Source organism: Homarus americanus, unplaced genomic scaffold, assembly GCF_018991925.1.
Source record: "Homarus americanus isolate GMGI-L3 unplaced genomic scaffold, GMGI_Hamer_2.0 scaffold6317, whole genome shotgun sequence".
Lineage (NCBI taxonomy): Eukaryota > Metazoa > Arthropoda > Malacostraca > Decapoda > Nephropidae > Homarus > Homarus americanus.
Window position 1 is genome coordinate 3,952,291 of NW_024730668.1, and position 16,284 is coordinate 3,968,574.

The window sequence follows — 16,284 nt, forward strand, 5'->3', positions numbered from 1 at the left end:
GTGGGGGATGTGGGAGAGGTGGGAGATAGGGGGTGTGGGAGGAGGGTGGGGTACTTAGAATAGGAGGATAAAAGTTGGAAATAGGGGGGGAATGGAAATGGCAGACGGAAGAGGATGGTGGATAGAGGGTGAAGGAAGAAGTTTAGAATAACATTGGGAATAAGTTAATGTTTAGTTGGAAAGAGGGGCCGGGGATGGAGAGGGGGAAAAGTGATCAGAAGAGAAAGTTAATAAATTAGATAAGAGGAGAAGGGATGAGAGAAGAGAGATAATGGAGGATAACAGAGGGTTGTGGATTGACGGGAAGTGGTGAGGAGAAGGAGATATAAAGGAGAGAAAGAGAAGGGGAAGAGACGAGAGATGCTGGGAGGGAGTAAGGAAAGGCAGTGATTTGGAGGGAGAAAGAGAGAGAGTGGAGAAGGAAAGGAACACACACACACACACACACACACACGTCATGGTGAAGGAAGGGAAACGGTTTGGAGGGAAGGGGAGTAGAGGGGAAGGGAGGGGGGGATGCCGCACTGCTGATAGTGATGATGGTAGCTGAGAGATGGGGCCAGGAAGGCTTCTCTGTGGATGCTGTTCTTATGCCAGTACTCTGGTGTCGGGAAACAGAGGGTGATGTGTTTGTGTTGGACCTGGCAGCAGTGGTGACGAACTGTGTGTGGACGGTATATATTGTTAAATGGGTAACTACTATCTGGTGATTTAGTAGCTTCTGTCATTACTACTTTTAATACAGGATAATATGAACAGTTTCTCTAGTCTTTCCATTATTGTGTCTTGCGTTACACTTTTAGGTTAGGTTTATATTCATACTCTTAACTGATAAGAAAAAATACGAACTAAATAGAAAACGTAATTAAAAATATAGTGAATGGGTGATGTCGACCGGTAGCCCGTTTATACGCAGCAGTTTTATGGTATACAAGGAAGCAGCGTGACCGGAACTGCACTGGACCAGCTTCACTTCTCACCTGTAAAGTTAGGTAATGAACTCAGGATGCCCCGAGTGCGAACTACGAACCGGTGACACTTAGGAATGAAGGCGAGTGTTGTATCCACTCGGCCATAGCACCCCAAGAGAGATAGAGTAAGAGTAGTCGAAAAAAGAGAAAATTAGATTGAGTAAATGTAGATTGAGATTAAGTAGGCCGATAGAGAAGTGGACGAAGAAAGAGGAAATGTCGACGAAGAGAGTGGAAAAGGAGACGAAGAGAGTGGAAATGTAGACGAATAAAGTGGAAAAGGAGACGAAAAAGGTGGAACAGTAGAGACGGTCACATGAGGCACTGGTGACAGGGTGATGAAGCAAGTGGTGGTGGCAGTCACGGTGCTGAATTAATGTCCTGATCCTTACTTAAACATAGAGCTTGACAAGTACAGCCCTAGGTAAAAAATACTGTTAATTTTTGGGGGTATAACTATAAAAGAACAACCATAGATAGCTGGTAACTTTTTTTTTAATATACTTTCCAAATTACACTGGAGTTCCTAAGGGCTTTTTTTTAACCCGTAGTGTTTTGTTTATGTATATAATTAAGAGTTGTTAGCAAAAGTGTTTACGAACTCACCTTAATTTCGTCAGTGTTTCCTCACGCGCCGCCTCCAGACTGTGATAACCTCACCGTCACTTCCACCCTCTACACTCTCTTCTCTCTGCCGGTGTAAGATGGAGAAACTAACCTTGTAACATTTAATAGGTTTCATAACACGAACCTTCTCCTATCAGTACGAAAAATCTTCAACCATGTGGTAAATAGAGCTAAACGTATATTCGTACTTGTATCAAACGGATTTACACTCGTACACAGGCATACACATTATACACACACACAGGGTCAACGCACATACACATACTCGTTAAGGCATAAACGCAGTCACACGCTCAGTATAGACACACGGTCATGTGCGCAGTATGCACAGAGACTGTCACATACATACATGGTCATGCACAGAATACACACACATGGTCACGTACAGAGTATACATACATGATCACAGACACAGTACGTTCACACCCGGTCACAAGCTTACACAAACACGCTGACAAGCACAGTATACACACACACACACACACACACACATATACACACGCGGTCACCAGCGGTCACCAGCACAGTACATACACACACGGTCACAAGCACAGTATACACACACACACACACACACACACTGATGGTAGAGATTTACTGCTACAACCTACGAGGGAAGCTGCACAAGTTGAGGTAACCGAGGAGTGAGAAGCGCTCAAGTGTTTGCAGTTAAAACTTGAGTGTGAGATGATATTACCCTCGTGGAATGTCCTAAGATCTTTTGTCTGTGTCTTTGTATTTACATTTATTTAACCTTTTGATTGGGGGTGTTTTGGTGTTTATGTGTATAATTTGTTGATAGGTATACTCGTGTGTGTGTGTAGAGCAGGGATGGAAGGAGGGGGGCGGGGGGGAATGGAGGGAGGGAGGGAGGGAGGGAGGGATAACGTGTTTTCTGGAGATAATTGGTGTGGGAGGTCTATGGAAAAGGAGATGGGGATGGGAGGGAAGGAGGAAAGAATTGATGTCTGATGATAATGAGGATGATGACGATGGGGGAGGTAAGGGCAGGAGATAGACAGACAGACGAGTGGGTCCTGGTGATTACTAGTGTAAAGGAGGGAAATGTGTCTAGGTAGTGAGGCAGAGAGACCATACCAGAATTACCAGATTGTAAAAGTTTTCTGGAATTTCCAAGACAGAAAATTCTCTATCCCTCTCTGTCTGTCTGTCTCTCTTTCGCTCTGTCTGTCTGTGTGTGTGTCTCTTTCGGTCTGTCTGTGTGTCTCAATCGTATCCAGCTGGCGAATGTGACATATAGTATAGAATCATGGAGAGTGCTTGAAGACGTCTGGTGGATGTGAACTATAGCGTGAGTGGCCGGCCGGAGACGACTCTGTAATCATCATCATCTACAACAGTTAGACGAGGCACTTGAAATGCAGATCTGTGTCATGTAATGTTACTATTGTGGGGATTACATGATGAAGATTAGGACCCAACCCTAACCCCACCCCACCTCAACCCGCTTTAACCCCACCTCAACTCACCCTAACCCCACCTCAACCCACCCTAACCCCACCACAACCCACTCTAACCCCACCCTAACCCCACCACAACCCACCCTAACCCCACCTCAACCTAACATAACACTCAAGTAGCTTTAGGGTGTTATGTGAAATAAGCTAGGGTGCCTAATTTTCACGTGACAGTCTCTCTCTCTCTCTCTCTCTCTCTCTCTCTCTCTCTCTCTCTCTCTCTCTCTCATATATGTTACAACTCTACTGGCTCAGGGAGGAAGGTGTCATTCGCTACTTTACATTTCATTTCCTCTAAAACCGGTTGTTGCCATGAACCTGACCTCACACTACTGAAAAAAACTGATCGTTACGCGTATATCTGCCGGCTGGTACCATGTGAAGATTAGGCACCCCTAGCTTATTTACCTGTTGATTTACAGACCCTAACGCTAGCCTAAGATAGCTTAATTTAACCCTCCCTCCCTGAAATGACTTTATTTATGGATATTACGCCAGACGAACGATCCATTACGCCGGACGAAAGATCCTTTGCTCTGTGCCAGTATATCCTTTGTCCTTGCAATGACACACACTCTTGAGGGACAAGGATAAGGAACTATTCAAAGAGTCCTGGGCACAAGTCCTTCGTGTCTGTCAGTGGTGACTCCGCCTCCTACTCGTGTACGACCTCTTGACGCTCCTGCCAAGTATCGTAGTGGGTAGTGGTATCGTAGTGGTCAATGGTATCTTATTCCCGTGGTACAGTACAAAAAATAACATGTTAGGGTTACGTCGTGATCACAACCAGCAGTGAAAGGTGTCAAGTATTGGCTGGTGATGATGGGGTGGTTGAAGGGAAGATGACGCCCATTGGTGGTGGTCTGGTGGAGATGGCGACAGTGGAGTGTTGGGGAGGTGGTGGTACTGTTGGAGTATGGGGGAGATGGTGGTGATAGTGGAGTGTGAGGGAGGTGGTGGTGGTAACAGGGGTGGGTGGTGGTGATGACGACGACAGATGAATGTTGGGGAGGTGGTGGTGACAGTGGAGTGTGAGGGAGTTGTTGGAGATGATGGTCACAGCTGTCACGTGCAGTTTAGTCTAGATCTGCCTCAGGCGAAACTAACACCTTATGTGGACGGCAGGTTAGTCACACTATGATTTTAGGAACCCACTTTCTTGGGATCACCTGAAGTTTAGCCCTCCCCTGCTTATTTGACCTTAAGATTAGCCACCTTAATTCTAATCTCCCCCCCCCCAGGTAGATTAGGGTATTCAATAAACTGGGGTGCTAATCTTCAGGTGTTCCCTTTAAAGCAAACATTTTCAGTAATGTACATTCAACTCATCATCCTGAACCACGAACCCCCGAGATTCAGACTTGTGAATCCGAAGCTTTTATGGACAGAATAATGTATTACTGTCAACTGCTTCGGGTTCACCGTTCTGAATCTCGGGGTTCGTGGAATAGCGGGAGAGGCGACGGGACTTTTTTGGGTGATTGTACATAACCTGTCTTTAGGATCGTACCTGTGACTTCCCCCTTACATACATACATACACACACACACACACACGCACAATTATTTATACAAACAAGTGTAAGTAAAAATGTAAAATAATTTGGCATTTCTAAAACAGCATTAGAAATTTATTGTATACATAGAATAACAAACAGTTTAACTTATTATTATTTATAAACTTAAAATAAGAAAAAAAAATTCCTTTACGTTTACCATGTTCGTCCAGCGTGTACTGAATGTCACGGAGCTTAACACAGGAGACCCAGACTTTAATAAACCCGTTTTCTCTGGTTACAGGTAGCGCCCACTAGTGTAAATACCTGCCCTCTGTCTCACCTGTCAACTGCTTCTCGGTGAGTTAAGACTGGTTAGTGTAGTGTCTGTCTGTCTGTCTGTCTGTCTGTGTGTGTCTGTTTGGCTCTCACTCTCTCTCTCTCCTTCATTTTGTGTGTGTGTGTTGCTCCTTCTCTCCTTGCACCACGCCCAAACACGGTCGACTTTGAACTCTAAACTTCTAAACGTGTGTAAGTTATTTGGCATATTAATAATTACCGACCAGATTCTTGTTGATTACCTGGGATCACCTGAAGATTAGCCCCCCCTACCCAGCTTATTTCACCTGATGACTAAAGACCATAATGTTACTTGGTGGCGTTAGTTTAGGTTGTGGTAGGTGAGGTTAGGTTGTGGTAGGTGGGGTTAGGTTGTGGTAGGTGAGGTTAGGTGGGGTTAGGTTGTGGTAGGTGGGGTTAGGTTGTGGTAGGTGGGGTTAGGTTGTGGTAGGTGGGGTTAGGTTGTGGTAGGTGAGGTTGGGTTGTGGTAGGTTGGGTTGTGGTAGGTGGGGTTAGGTTGTGGTAGGTGTTGGGTTGTGGTAGGTGAGGTTAGGTTGTGGGTAGGTGAGGTTAGGTGGGGTTAGGTTGTGGTAGGTGGGGTTAGGTTGTGGTAGGTGAGGTTAGGTTGTGGTAGGTGAGGTTAGGTTGTGGTAGGTGGGGTTAGGTGGTGTTAGGTGGGGTTGGGTTGTGGGTGGGGTTAGGTTGTGGCAGGTGGGGTTAGGTGGGTGTTAGGTGGTGGTGGTAGGTTGTTAGGTTGTGGTAGGTGGGGTTAGGTTAGAGGTGAGGTTAGGTTGTGGTAGGTGAGGTTAGGTTGTGGTAGGTGGGGTTAGGTTGTGGTAGGTGGGGTTAGGTTGTGGTAGGTGGGGTTAGGTTGTGGTAGGTGGGGTTAGGTTGTGGTAGGTGGGGTTAGGTTGTGGTAGGTGAGGTTACCATAGAATGATTAGTTTTAATGTGAAATGAACTGGTGGGGCGGGGGGTGTAAGGATGGGAGTGGAGTGGGGCATCTTTATCTCCCCCAAAAAAAAAGTTAAAAAAAAAGACAAACAATGAACCTTTGTCATGAACTTTTCACTGGTACACTTGACTCCTCTGGCGGGTCACACACACATCAAGGTCTGGCCTCTCTCATTTTGTTCCTCTCCCCACTTCTCTCATTCCCCTTTCACCCTCTCACCCCACTCCAACTCCGCCTCATTAACATCTAACTCCACTCCCCACCCCACTCTATTGCCCCCTCTAACTTCTCTCCTATCTCCCTTTTCTTCATCTCTCTATCTCTCCTTTCATCGTTTTTACATCAGGGCGGATCTCTTGTGATGTGTGGGAGACTGATAGGTGTGGGTGTGTCTGTGTGTGGGTGTGTGTGTGTGTGTACATGTAAGGGCACCACAGAAACTTACAAATAACACACAAATCACAAGATTAAAACAGATCACATAAAGAAATCACGTGAAAACGCATACAATCACATGACAGTCCTACTCCTTTTTCCATCTCTCCCACAACACTCACGTCCCTCTTCCATAAATATTCCTCTCTGTTCCACCATGAATCTTCCTCTTTCATTGGATGTATTTTCTGCTCTACCTCACTAGATCCACTATCCTCTCCCATGCTAGTTCTCCCTCCTCCTCCTACATCAGCCCCCCTCCCTTCTCCTACTCCTCCTTCCTCCCACACCATCACCACCTCCTTCCTCCCACACCATCACCACCTCCTTCCTCCCACACCATCATCACCTCTTCCTCCCACATTTCTTCTCCCACATTACCCCTCCTCTTCCTCCTACCACATCACCCCTCTTCCACTCTCACTCCTCCCACGCCGCCTTGTGTTTCTCTCACCCACATTGGAGGTTTACACTAGCTAGCCTCGACCTGATTCACCTGGAAGTTGCTGAGAGAGAGAGAGAGAGAGAGAGAGAGAGAGACTGGGCATGCGGTAATGGTGGTAATTACAATGCGTGGTAGATATGAGTGTTCCCCATTTTCACTTTAATTCGGCAAACTTTTTTTTTTATTTCTCTCTTAACGTTGACGTGACATTGAGAGTGACATTGTTTTCCTATAATAGTTACAACGAGGAGAGGGATAGCTTAAAAAAGTATCTCACCAAAGTATGAAAGTAATGATAGTTTTCAATCAAAATAGTCAAAACGAGGGAGGGAGGGATAATTAAAAAAAGTATATTACTGTATCCCATAAAAGTATTGAAGTAATGACCGTAATAGTGAATACGAAGCTAGAGATAGTGTTTCATAAGCTGGGTAGACCTTTACGACCTGAAGCTTGAAGACAAGAATCCACTTTGTTGGTTGTTGGTGTTTTAACTTCATCCTTTCTGACGTTTATTAGTGTTACGTATCTCCTACCATTACCCACCACAACCGCCACTACCCGCCACAACCACCACATCCTCTAGCCACCACAACTACCTCGGCTCCCAGGTTTACCCCCAACACAGGCCGGGGAACTAGTTAGTTTATTGGTCTGTCTCGTGCCAAAGGTCGTCAACGTTCAGGGTGCTTAAACGTGACCTCTGACCTCTCCTTCCCACGTGACGCCTCCATACTACACGCCACTATGTTTTCCCACCGTGTGTGTCGCTACTGTAGTTCTCAGGGATATATGGCGCCCACGCCCTCGTTCATGCTCATGCCCACGCTTCCATAACCCTGATGCCCCAGTCAAACCCATACCCTCCGACCTGATGAATTCTGTATACCCGTACGATTGACACACCTAGATCCAGACACTTAAACCTTCCCATCGACGACTACTGACGCTACCCCTTCCCCTTCCTGGTGGTCTACAGTAGGGACACGCCCCTCCTTCCCTTCGCCCTTGATGACTCCACTGTCTACCTCCTGGCCATCCACTCCTCCATCTATCTCTCCCACTGTTTCATCACTCACCGCTCGCTCCCTGATCCACTTTTGTCTTCCCACCCTTCCATCTCACACTCCACCATCTCCTGCCTGTCTCCTTACCCCATCCCTTTCCATGAGTGAGATATAAATGATTGCTTGCTTGCTTGATTTCCCTATACCTGTTGTATTTTTTATCACTAAGAATTTGCTCTCTGAGTGTATTACTATAAAGCATTAAATTAATCTTTCTGTATTGTGGCGGTGTATATCAATGTTATTTATATCTTTAAGTTGCCACATTATCTGCCTGGTTGGTCAAGGTGGTGACGCACTGGGATTACCGCAATATTTGTGTTAATTTTTTTTTAGTCTCGTGGAAGGCGGATACATGGGGATTTTACCTTGGTGTGTGTGTGTGTGTGTGTGTGTGTGTGTTATGAGAGATATATCTTCCATACACGATAGCTAACGAGCAGTATTGTAAGATGAACTTGAAAGACGATGGTGATGAGTTCGCGATTCCTACAGTGTAATCAATCCGCTTTATAGTATTGAAGGCGTAACCATAATAGTTGAGACAAGACAATGCATCGAGCCTCTGGTATTTGTAACGCATGTAGTCTTCTATCTGGAAACGAAAAGATTGTCCCTATTATCAAGGTAACACTCTTACACTTGATCGCAAGATTAAGGAATTACGTGTTAAGAAGTTGAAGTTTAAAGGATCTGATTCTTATTAACAGGGGAATCTAATAATATCTACTCGTTCTTGTTATTCATTCCTGTGCATATTCTGAGATCTGTTGATGATAAACAGATCTGATAATGTCTTATCCTTCAGTGTTGGGAAATATCAAGGAGGGAGGGAGTGGAGATAAGTAGAGGATGAGAAAAAGAGAGAAGGAAGGTTGTGTCAAGAAAATAAGGAAGATGGCGAAAAGAGGAAGAAAAGGGAAAGAAAAAGTTGATGATGAAGTAGATTATGAGGAAAAATAACCAACCATCATCTCAACCCAGGACCTGTTCCAAAACATCCACCACAGTAGTAACCACAAGACGATAACACGACCTGGTTGTTGTGGCAAGAGGGTGTGTGGGTATAGTGTTAGTGACGGTGGTATCCTTATCGCGGGGAATGTTATCTTTCATCTATCCTCAGGTGAAACGAAGTACAGTATCTTCTCTAGTGCGGTGGACAGTTCCAACCTTAGTGGTCTTGGTGGAGGAGGTACTATAGTGGCTTATTGTACCGCCACTATTATATGTGCCGGCAAGATGGTTTACCCGTAAGTTTATCGTTTATTATTGGGGAATGTATTCATGGTCGACGGGTTCTTCCACCATATTAGCGTGTCTTTCGCTCCACTGCGGATAGTTCATTTGCTGCGGTGATTGATTAGGGATCATACTAAGGTGTCTTGATGCCTCCCCAGCAGAATGTAATAAGGTTGTGGAGTCTCGCCTCTTTAGCATGTTTGAACAACTCCAGTGTTTGTTGTTGGGTGTAAACGCTGGCTATCATAGGCATACAACCTTATCCATCCTATCAAAGTCTCTCTCTCCTTGTTTATACTTTACATATACAGTATTTATAATATAGATAATTCAGATTTTGTCTTTATAAATTATCGTCCATATAATTTCAGTATACTGTAGATACATAACTTATTCAATAATTGTGATTTGTTATACACGATATTTTTGTTATTCATGATTTCTCCCATCTATATTTTTTATTCATTCTTATTGCTTTATAAAGTCTTAGGCCGATACGAGGGATACGGTATATAATGAACTAATTTAATACCTGCGTGTCGGTAAAACATTATACTGGATGGCCTTAATAGCTCATTTTGTGATTAGGATTCGTAATTATAGTATTTATTTATTAATTTAATCAGTGTGATGGTTGGTTGGTGGTGATGTGTGCGTCCGGTGACAGATCTAAACTGACGCCATTTCGCATGACTAGATACGGGGCTACACTCCCCATTCTATCATCATAATAACCTATAATTCCACGTGTATAGAGGTACTTTTTCATTCGGTATAATTAAGAGATAAGTTAGCCTATAATTCTACGTACATGAAGTTATTTATTTTTAGCTCTTTGCTTTGTTTTTATGTATCTTGTGTATTTGTCTTGTATCTCTCGCTGTTTTGGTGACCGGAAAAAGATCAAAAGGGGAAAACTCGCAGGAAAATTTGTTTTGGTTAGATTAGCCGATTTTTTTTCGCCGTTTTGGGAAGGGGTATATCTGTGCCCTTCCTTCCTTCCTTCCTTCCTTCCTTCCTTCCTTCCTTCCTTCCTAGAATTGTGAACGAGAAAAATAGAACAACTTTTTTTAAATTAAACGATATATTCAGCCATGGTTGATGTGGGTATATCGATAACAGGTATATACAGTTAATAATTTGTGTCATTAGTATACTGATTTGTGGTCTTGTGAAATTTAATGTGGTTTTACGTGTTAGTCGTGGTTGTTACTTGTGATGTTGGTTGTATTTCGGGTTGTTGGGTGGTGGTAGCTGTAACTTGGATGGTGACAGACAGGTGGTAACTGATAATTACACCGTATACCTGTAGGTGAGAACAGCAAAGTAAAGTGTCCCAATCAGCCAGGAAAACAGGTTAGGAATATCAAGACATTATTCCTTGTCTAATCAAAGCGATAAGAATCTTTCATAGCTTCTTATCACTTTTTTATCTTTTGGGTGACGTTTTTTTTTTAATACTGTGGTGTTTTAACGTGTGGATATGACGCTGTTTAGTGTATGTAATTCTGTTTTAATAATGTTCCCCCTAATCCCATCGTAAATGTCGGATATATATTGCCTTGTACCCATGTTATCTCCTCCCTTGTTATCTATATGGGGGTTATATCTCATGATAACATCCTGGTGGTATATTTACAGATAAGTCTCTATTTAGCGGATTATGTGAGAGGTTAGTCCCTTATATCCAAGTCCGTTAAATATGAAACTTCCTTCAAGTGAATTGTCTTAGAGAGGGTAATCCGTTATATATGAAACCTCTTTTTAACGGACTATATGAAAGAGAGCAGTCCGTTATATGGGAATTTTCACTGAATTTTGATGCCCTTTGGTTATATATTATTCTGCATGAGTTTTAATTAGGGTTACTGGGGAGGGAGGTGAGGATAAATTGGTCAGATGGCCGATATGAGGTTAATTCTGTTATCTCTGGGCAGTAGTGTGGATGTGGTGGTGGACATGACTTATTATTATCACTACACACTCGCCTGCTGCTCCCACTGACCCACACCACACCACTTATACTGTGATTATGTATCCAATGTAAAAAAAATTCTGTATGTGGACTTTTTTCCTTTGTCATGTGTCTTAGGGTATTTTATTGAATCCAGGAAAAAAGTGTCACAAAAAAGGCACGGAAAAAACCTAACCTAACCTACGTGCAATGCCATCATGTATACAAGTCATGTGACCTTTTTTTCCTGTGGCTTTATTTCCGTTAGCCTTTTTATTCTTGGGGGTTCAGTTTATCAGCTGGTTTGGCTTACGTCTATGGTAGTGATTATTAGGGTGTGGTAGTAATAATGATCGTATTAGTAGTAATATGATAATAATAATAATAATAATAATAATAATAATAATAATAATAATAATAAAGTGTTTTCAGCCTTGTTCTCTGCTGAGCCATGAAGCCCTTAAAGAGATTTAAATATATTAGATAAAACACCGGAATTTCCCAAACTTGCTCCTCTGAAAGTCATGTACGACACACACACACACACACACACACGCACACACACACACACACACACACAGGGTGAAGGACCTTTTAGGGTTACTTAAGGTTTCTCGATTGAATCCTTGACAGTTAAGTAGCCTCCTCGTATGTCCTGCAGGTGTGGGTAAGGGTAGGTGAAGGTTAAGAGAGGAGGGTGAAAGGGGCGGAGGATGGTAAGCGGGGAGGAGTGGTAGAGGCGTCAAGGTCCTCAGCAGGGTGTAAATAGGCTGGTAATTCCCTGTGGTTGTAGGTCAACACGCTAAACGTCCCCTTGTTGACGGCTGAGGCTGGTGGCGGTTGATGACGTCATGGGTGTAGCGTCACGCACCAGCCTCACGCCCGCTGGGACCCTCCACCACCCACCCACCCGACCTCTCCCCGCGCCCACCAGTTACCGGTAATAACCGTCTCCATCTCGGTAGCCGGATATTTTGCTATCCTGTTTTCACGGAGCCAGTTTGCTTCTTGAATAATGCAAGTAACAGTACAGATGTTGATAGTGTCATACTATAATTAGTACACATTATATCGTACACAGAAAACTGGTATAATTGATTTCACGTGCTTCAAAATTTCTCCCCAGTCGGCCATCTCATTATCATTGTTTTTGTGAGAATGATATAATTGTAACTTAACGAAGTGTTGTGTAACACTGCTCACGTGTTAACCACACTACTCGGCGCTTAACGTGTTCACTGTTGAGATCGACTACAGGTTAAGTAGGCTTACCACATTTTTCAAGCAACCGAGTCTGGACAAAGGTCAAGGAAGCGCACGGACATACTGACCCGAGGCATTAGGACTGGGCCCATACTAGTCTTTATGGGATAAGGGTGTGTGTGTGTGTGTTAGGGTCCGGGAGTGTGCCGAGGAGAGGTTGAGGGGGACTGGGTATTGTACTTACCTTACCTACTTTACGCGTATATACCTAACCTAATCAAATCTAATCTAACCTAACCTAATCTGACTAAACCTTTCTAAAACCTAATTAAACATACTGTAACTTAACCTTATAATTGATTAGGACATATTTCAGGATTTTGGATACCTTTAGTTTGTTTCTGGGATTTTTTGTTCAAGGTGGAACTGTTCAATTTCATTATTCTCACGCGCTGTGACTCAAAAACGTCACAGCGATTTCCGTCAACATGTTATATTTATGTCGTTGACGCTGACGTGAAGAAACCTTTACAGGATATACATATATTTGTATAAGGTGTGGGTGTGGGTACAGCGCTTCACGGATATTTGTCGATATTTGCAGCTTTGGTTAGGTTATGTTTGGTTAGGGTGTGTTAAGTTAGGTTAGGTTGTATTAGGTTATCGTGTTTTTTTCATTAGGTGAAATAATCTGAGGTATCTACAGGTGACGCGGTATTGAAAACGAGAACACATCATAGCCTAGTCTCCTCCCTCTCCCTTCCCCTTCATTTCTCCTATCCTATCTTCTCCGCTCCTCCCCCTCCTCCCCTTCTCCTCATCCCCCTTCCCCCCTCCCCCACCATAGAAAACGGAGGGAGGGTTATTTGTTAGCGTGGGTGAGCTACCTGACTCGAGTGTGGTGGTGGGTCTGAGATGCCAGATTGAGTTTTCTTAATCACTACTAACTCCAGATAACCAGCCAGCGATAACAACAAGGTATTTCCTACTTATATCACATCTCGATAGTGACCGACGGACCACACCGGGAGATAAGGAATTGGAATAGGAGTGCATAGAGATAAAATATACATTATTAGGAGGATGTAGAAGGGAATGACGATGGCGATGATAAGTAGAAGTGAATAAGGGTAGAATAAGAGAAGTCGTTAGATAAGAGAAGAAAACAGTTTATAATAATGACCGAATTAACGAAATGAATCTCCACCCCAGTTTATTTCACTTACTAAAGATTAACAACCTAACCTAACTTAACCTAACTCGGGGCCCCTATTAGGACTGGGGGATTACCTGCTGTGTATACATCTCTTAGTAGTGTTAATTTACTGTAACAGGTAAACACTAGACCAGGTAAACCTCGCCTTAAGTGCTACTCTGTGTAAACTTTACCTTAAGCGCTATTCTGTGTAAATTTCAGGATCAGCTGCTAAAAGGTCACTTCCTCGTGTTGGTGTGTGTTGAAGACCAAGGGTGTTTGTCAAGGGGTAACTGTACTGGCAACCAAATCTCTGTTAACACGTGCGGTAAATCTGTACTACCTTATTTTATACTGCAACCGAAATCTGTACTTAACCTAAATTCACACTTAAACTGAAATCTGTACTATACTTTAATCTATAGTTACATAAATCTTTACTTTCTATATAACCTAAATTTGAAGCACTGACCCAGAAATTTAACCACAACAAACAAACAGGTCGAGCGATATAACCCATTACACTAAACATTTTCAATTCAATCAATTCAAAAGACAAGACGAAGAAGAATAATGATTAAATAAATAAATAAAATCCACACAGGAAGTAAACAAAATACAATAATGAAGGAAATATGATAAAGATTGGAATTATCGTTGGTAGATTACAGATAGAGACGTAAACATCCTGGGTAGGCTGGGCTAAGATACCGACTGCAGCTTATCGTGTTGTCAACAATAGTAAAATATGAAGACCTACTCTTTGAGAAAATGAAATTGAGTAATTTTACATCTAATTCTGGTTTTTCATTTATTTATTTTTTTATTAATTCGTGTTTTTATTTATAGCTATCTCTGGTTTTTATGTATTTTTTATTATTTATATCTATTGTTATTCTTATTTGGAAATGTTATAATTGAGTCTATAGAAATTTGTAGTTTTTATATAAATCTGAGACTTTTCATATGAATTATTTTACCGTAAATTTGTTATATAAATCTCTTTTACCTAATATTTGTTTTGCTAAGTTTGTTCTTTTTACGCAAATCTGCACGTGGATTAACTTCTCGTCATATTAACAGATTCTTAGTTCATCTTTAGGGAACAGGTGAGAGACCTTGATCTGTAACTGCGCCTAATGAGACTAGTTAGGTAGTTTAGGTGATCATAACTGGTCTTAGTTAATAAACAGTTAATGGTCTTGGTCTTCCTAACTATCTCCAGTTAGAAACCAGTTAGGTGGCCACGGTGTTCTTAACTGGTCCTAATTAGAGAACAGTTAGGTGGCCACGGTGTTCTTAACTGGTCCTAATTAGAGAACAGTTAGGTGGCCACGGTGTTCTTAACTGGTCCTAATTAGAGAACAGTTTGATGGCTACGGTGTTTCTAACTGACCTTTAATTGTCCCCAAAGAACAGTTAAAGTGATTCCTAACCAGCATTGTGTTACAGAAGTTACCGAGGCCAAGGTACCGGTAATTGGAAGGGTAGATGCTAGTGGTCTTAACAATAGTTCTGATGACCTTGTGTGGGTGTTAAGGGGATTGTCCAGTTACGTTCCCAAGGGGTTTGTTGTTGTTTTTTATATCGTGTGTTAATTGATGTGGGTAGACGAGACCCGATCAACTGTGGGTGTACTTGGGGCGCTGGAGTGAGGGTGTACTTGGGGCGTTGGAGTGAAGACAGAACTTGGGAGTATTTGGAGTGTTGACAGACCTTGGGGAGTTGGAGTGTAGAGGGACTTTTAGTAATGCTGTATAAAGAAATTTATCGAGTGTAGACAAGTTTATTAGACTTGTAATAGATTAAACAATAATGCAATAAACTGGTAAGTATTAAGAAAATATTAAGACATCCACTGTAAAAACAATAAAACAAACAAACATCGCCAGCACGGGCAATCAAAAGCGTCAGGCGTGTTCCCTCACCTGTACCCTATAATGACACGCTCATGGAATTTAACGCCAATTGAACGTTTGCCTCCTTTCTTCCTGCAATGGCGATGTTTGATGGTGCAGCCGTGGTGTGTTTCAGTGTTGGTAATGTTTTTAGGTAATAAATAATTCGTGGCTGGACGTAGAGCGTTGTATGAGCCACGGTCACAGTGTCTGGTGAATAGTGGTGATGAGTTTGCCTGGCCAGATGGTGTCCTGGAGGAGTTAGTGTGGCGAAAATGCACACACACACACTATATACTGAACACGCACAAACATATACTGTATTTGATTATCTCACAAAGAAAAAGAAAACACGTATTCTTCCTTTTAAGCGAAGAAAAACGCGCGTACTTTTAAAGTCACGCATGAATTTGACACCCACACACACCCTCCCCACACCCACACACACCCCCCACACACACACAAAACCACCCACCCACCCCATCCTTCATCTGACCTTGATTTATACGACACGTTCATTTTCTTCTGTCCGATTCATTCACACCAAAATACGACGCCGCTATTATTTGGTTGGGTTGATTTTCTTCTACATTGAGTGGCAGCTGAGGAATGGAGTTGTCTCGAGGGGGGGAGGGGGGTGAGATGTAGGGGGTAAAGGTGAGATATGAAGAGGGGGTTGTAGAGTGAGTTATGAGGAGGGATTGTGGGGTGAGGCCTGATATTAGCTACCTGTTGAAATTGGAATTGGTTGTTGTCCTAATGTTTTCTAAGGATCGTGTCCTATCGCTACCTACGGGGGCAAGGTTAGAATAGGTCAAATTAATGTTAGTCTTCAGGTGAGATAAGCTGGGGGGGGTGAATCTTCAGGTGATCCTTAACAGCTGGGTATGGCTTGGGTCATACTGTAATATTCCCGAGTACACGACATTGGGTCAAGGGAAGGGTCGTCATCCAGGATAAGGTCACCCTGGTTACTCACT

At 42.9% G+C, this 16,284-nt stretch overlaps 1 protein-coding gene across 1 annotated transcript in view; it reads left to right on the forward strand.

Moving 5' to 3' along the window:
• The first annotated feature begins 8,960 nt into the window (after window positions 1-8,960).
• Window positions 8,961-16,284, forward strand: part of LOC121867196 (unconventional myosin IC-like) — a 47,264-nt gene continuing 39,940 nt past the window's right edge. Inside the window, 1 exon segment of the mRNA XM_042367005.1 lies at window positions 8,961-9,065. Coding sequence (XP_042222939.1) covers window positions 9,055-9,065 — 11 coding nt within the window. The 5' untranslated portion in view covers window positions 8,961-9,054.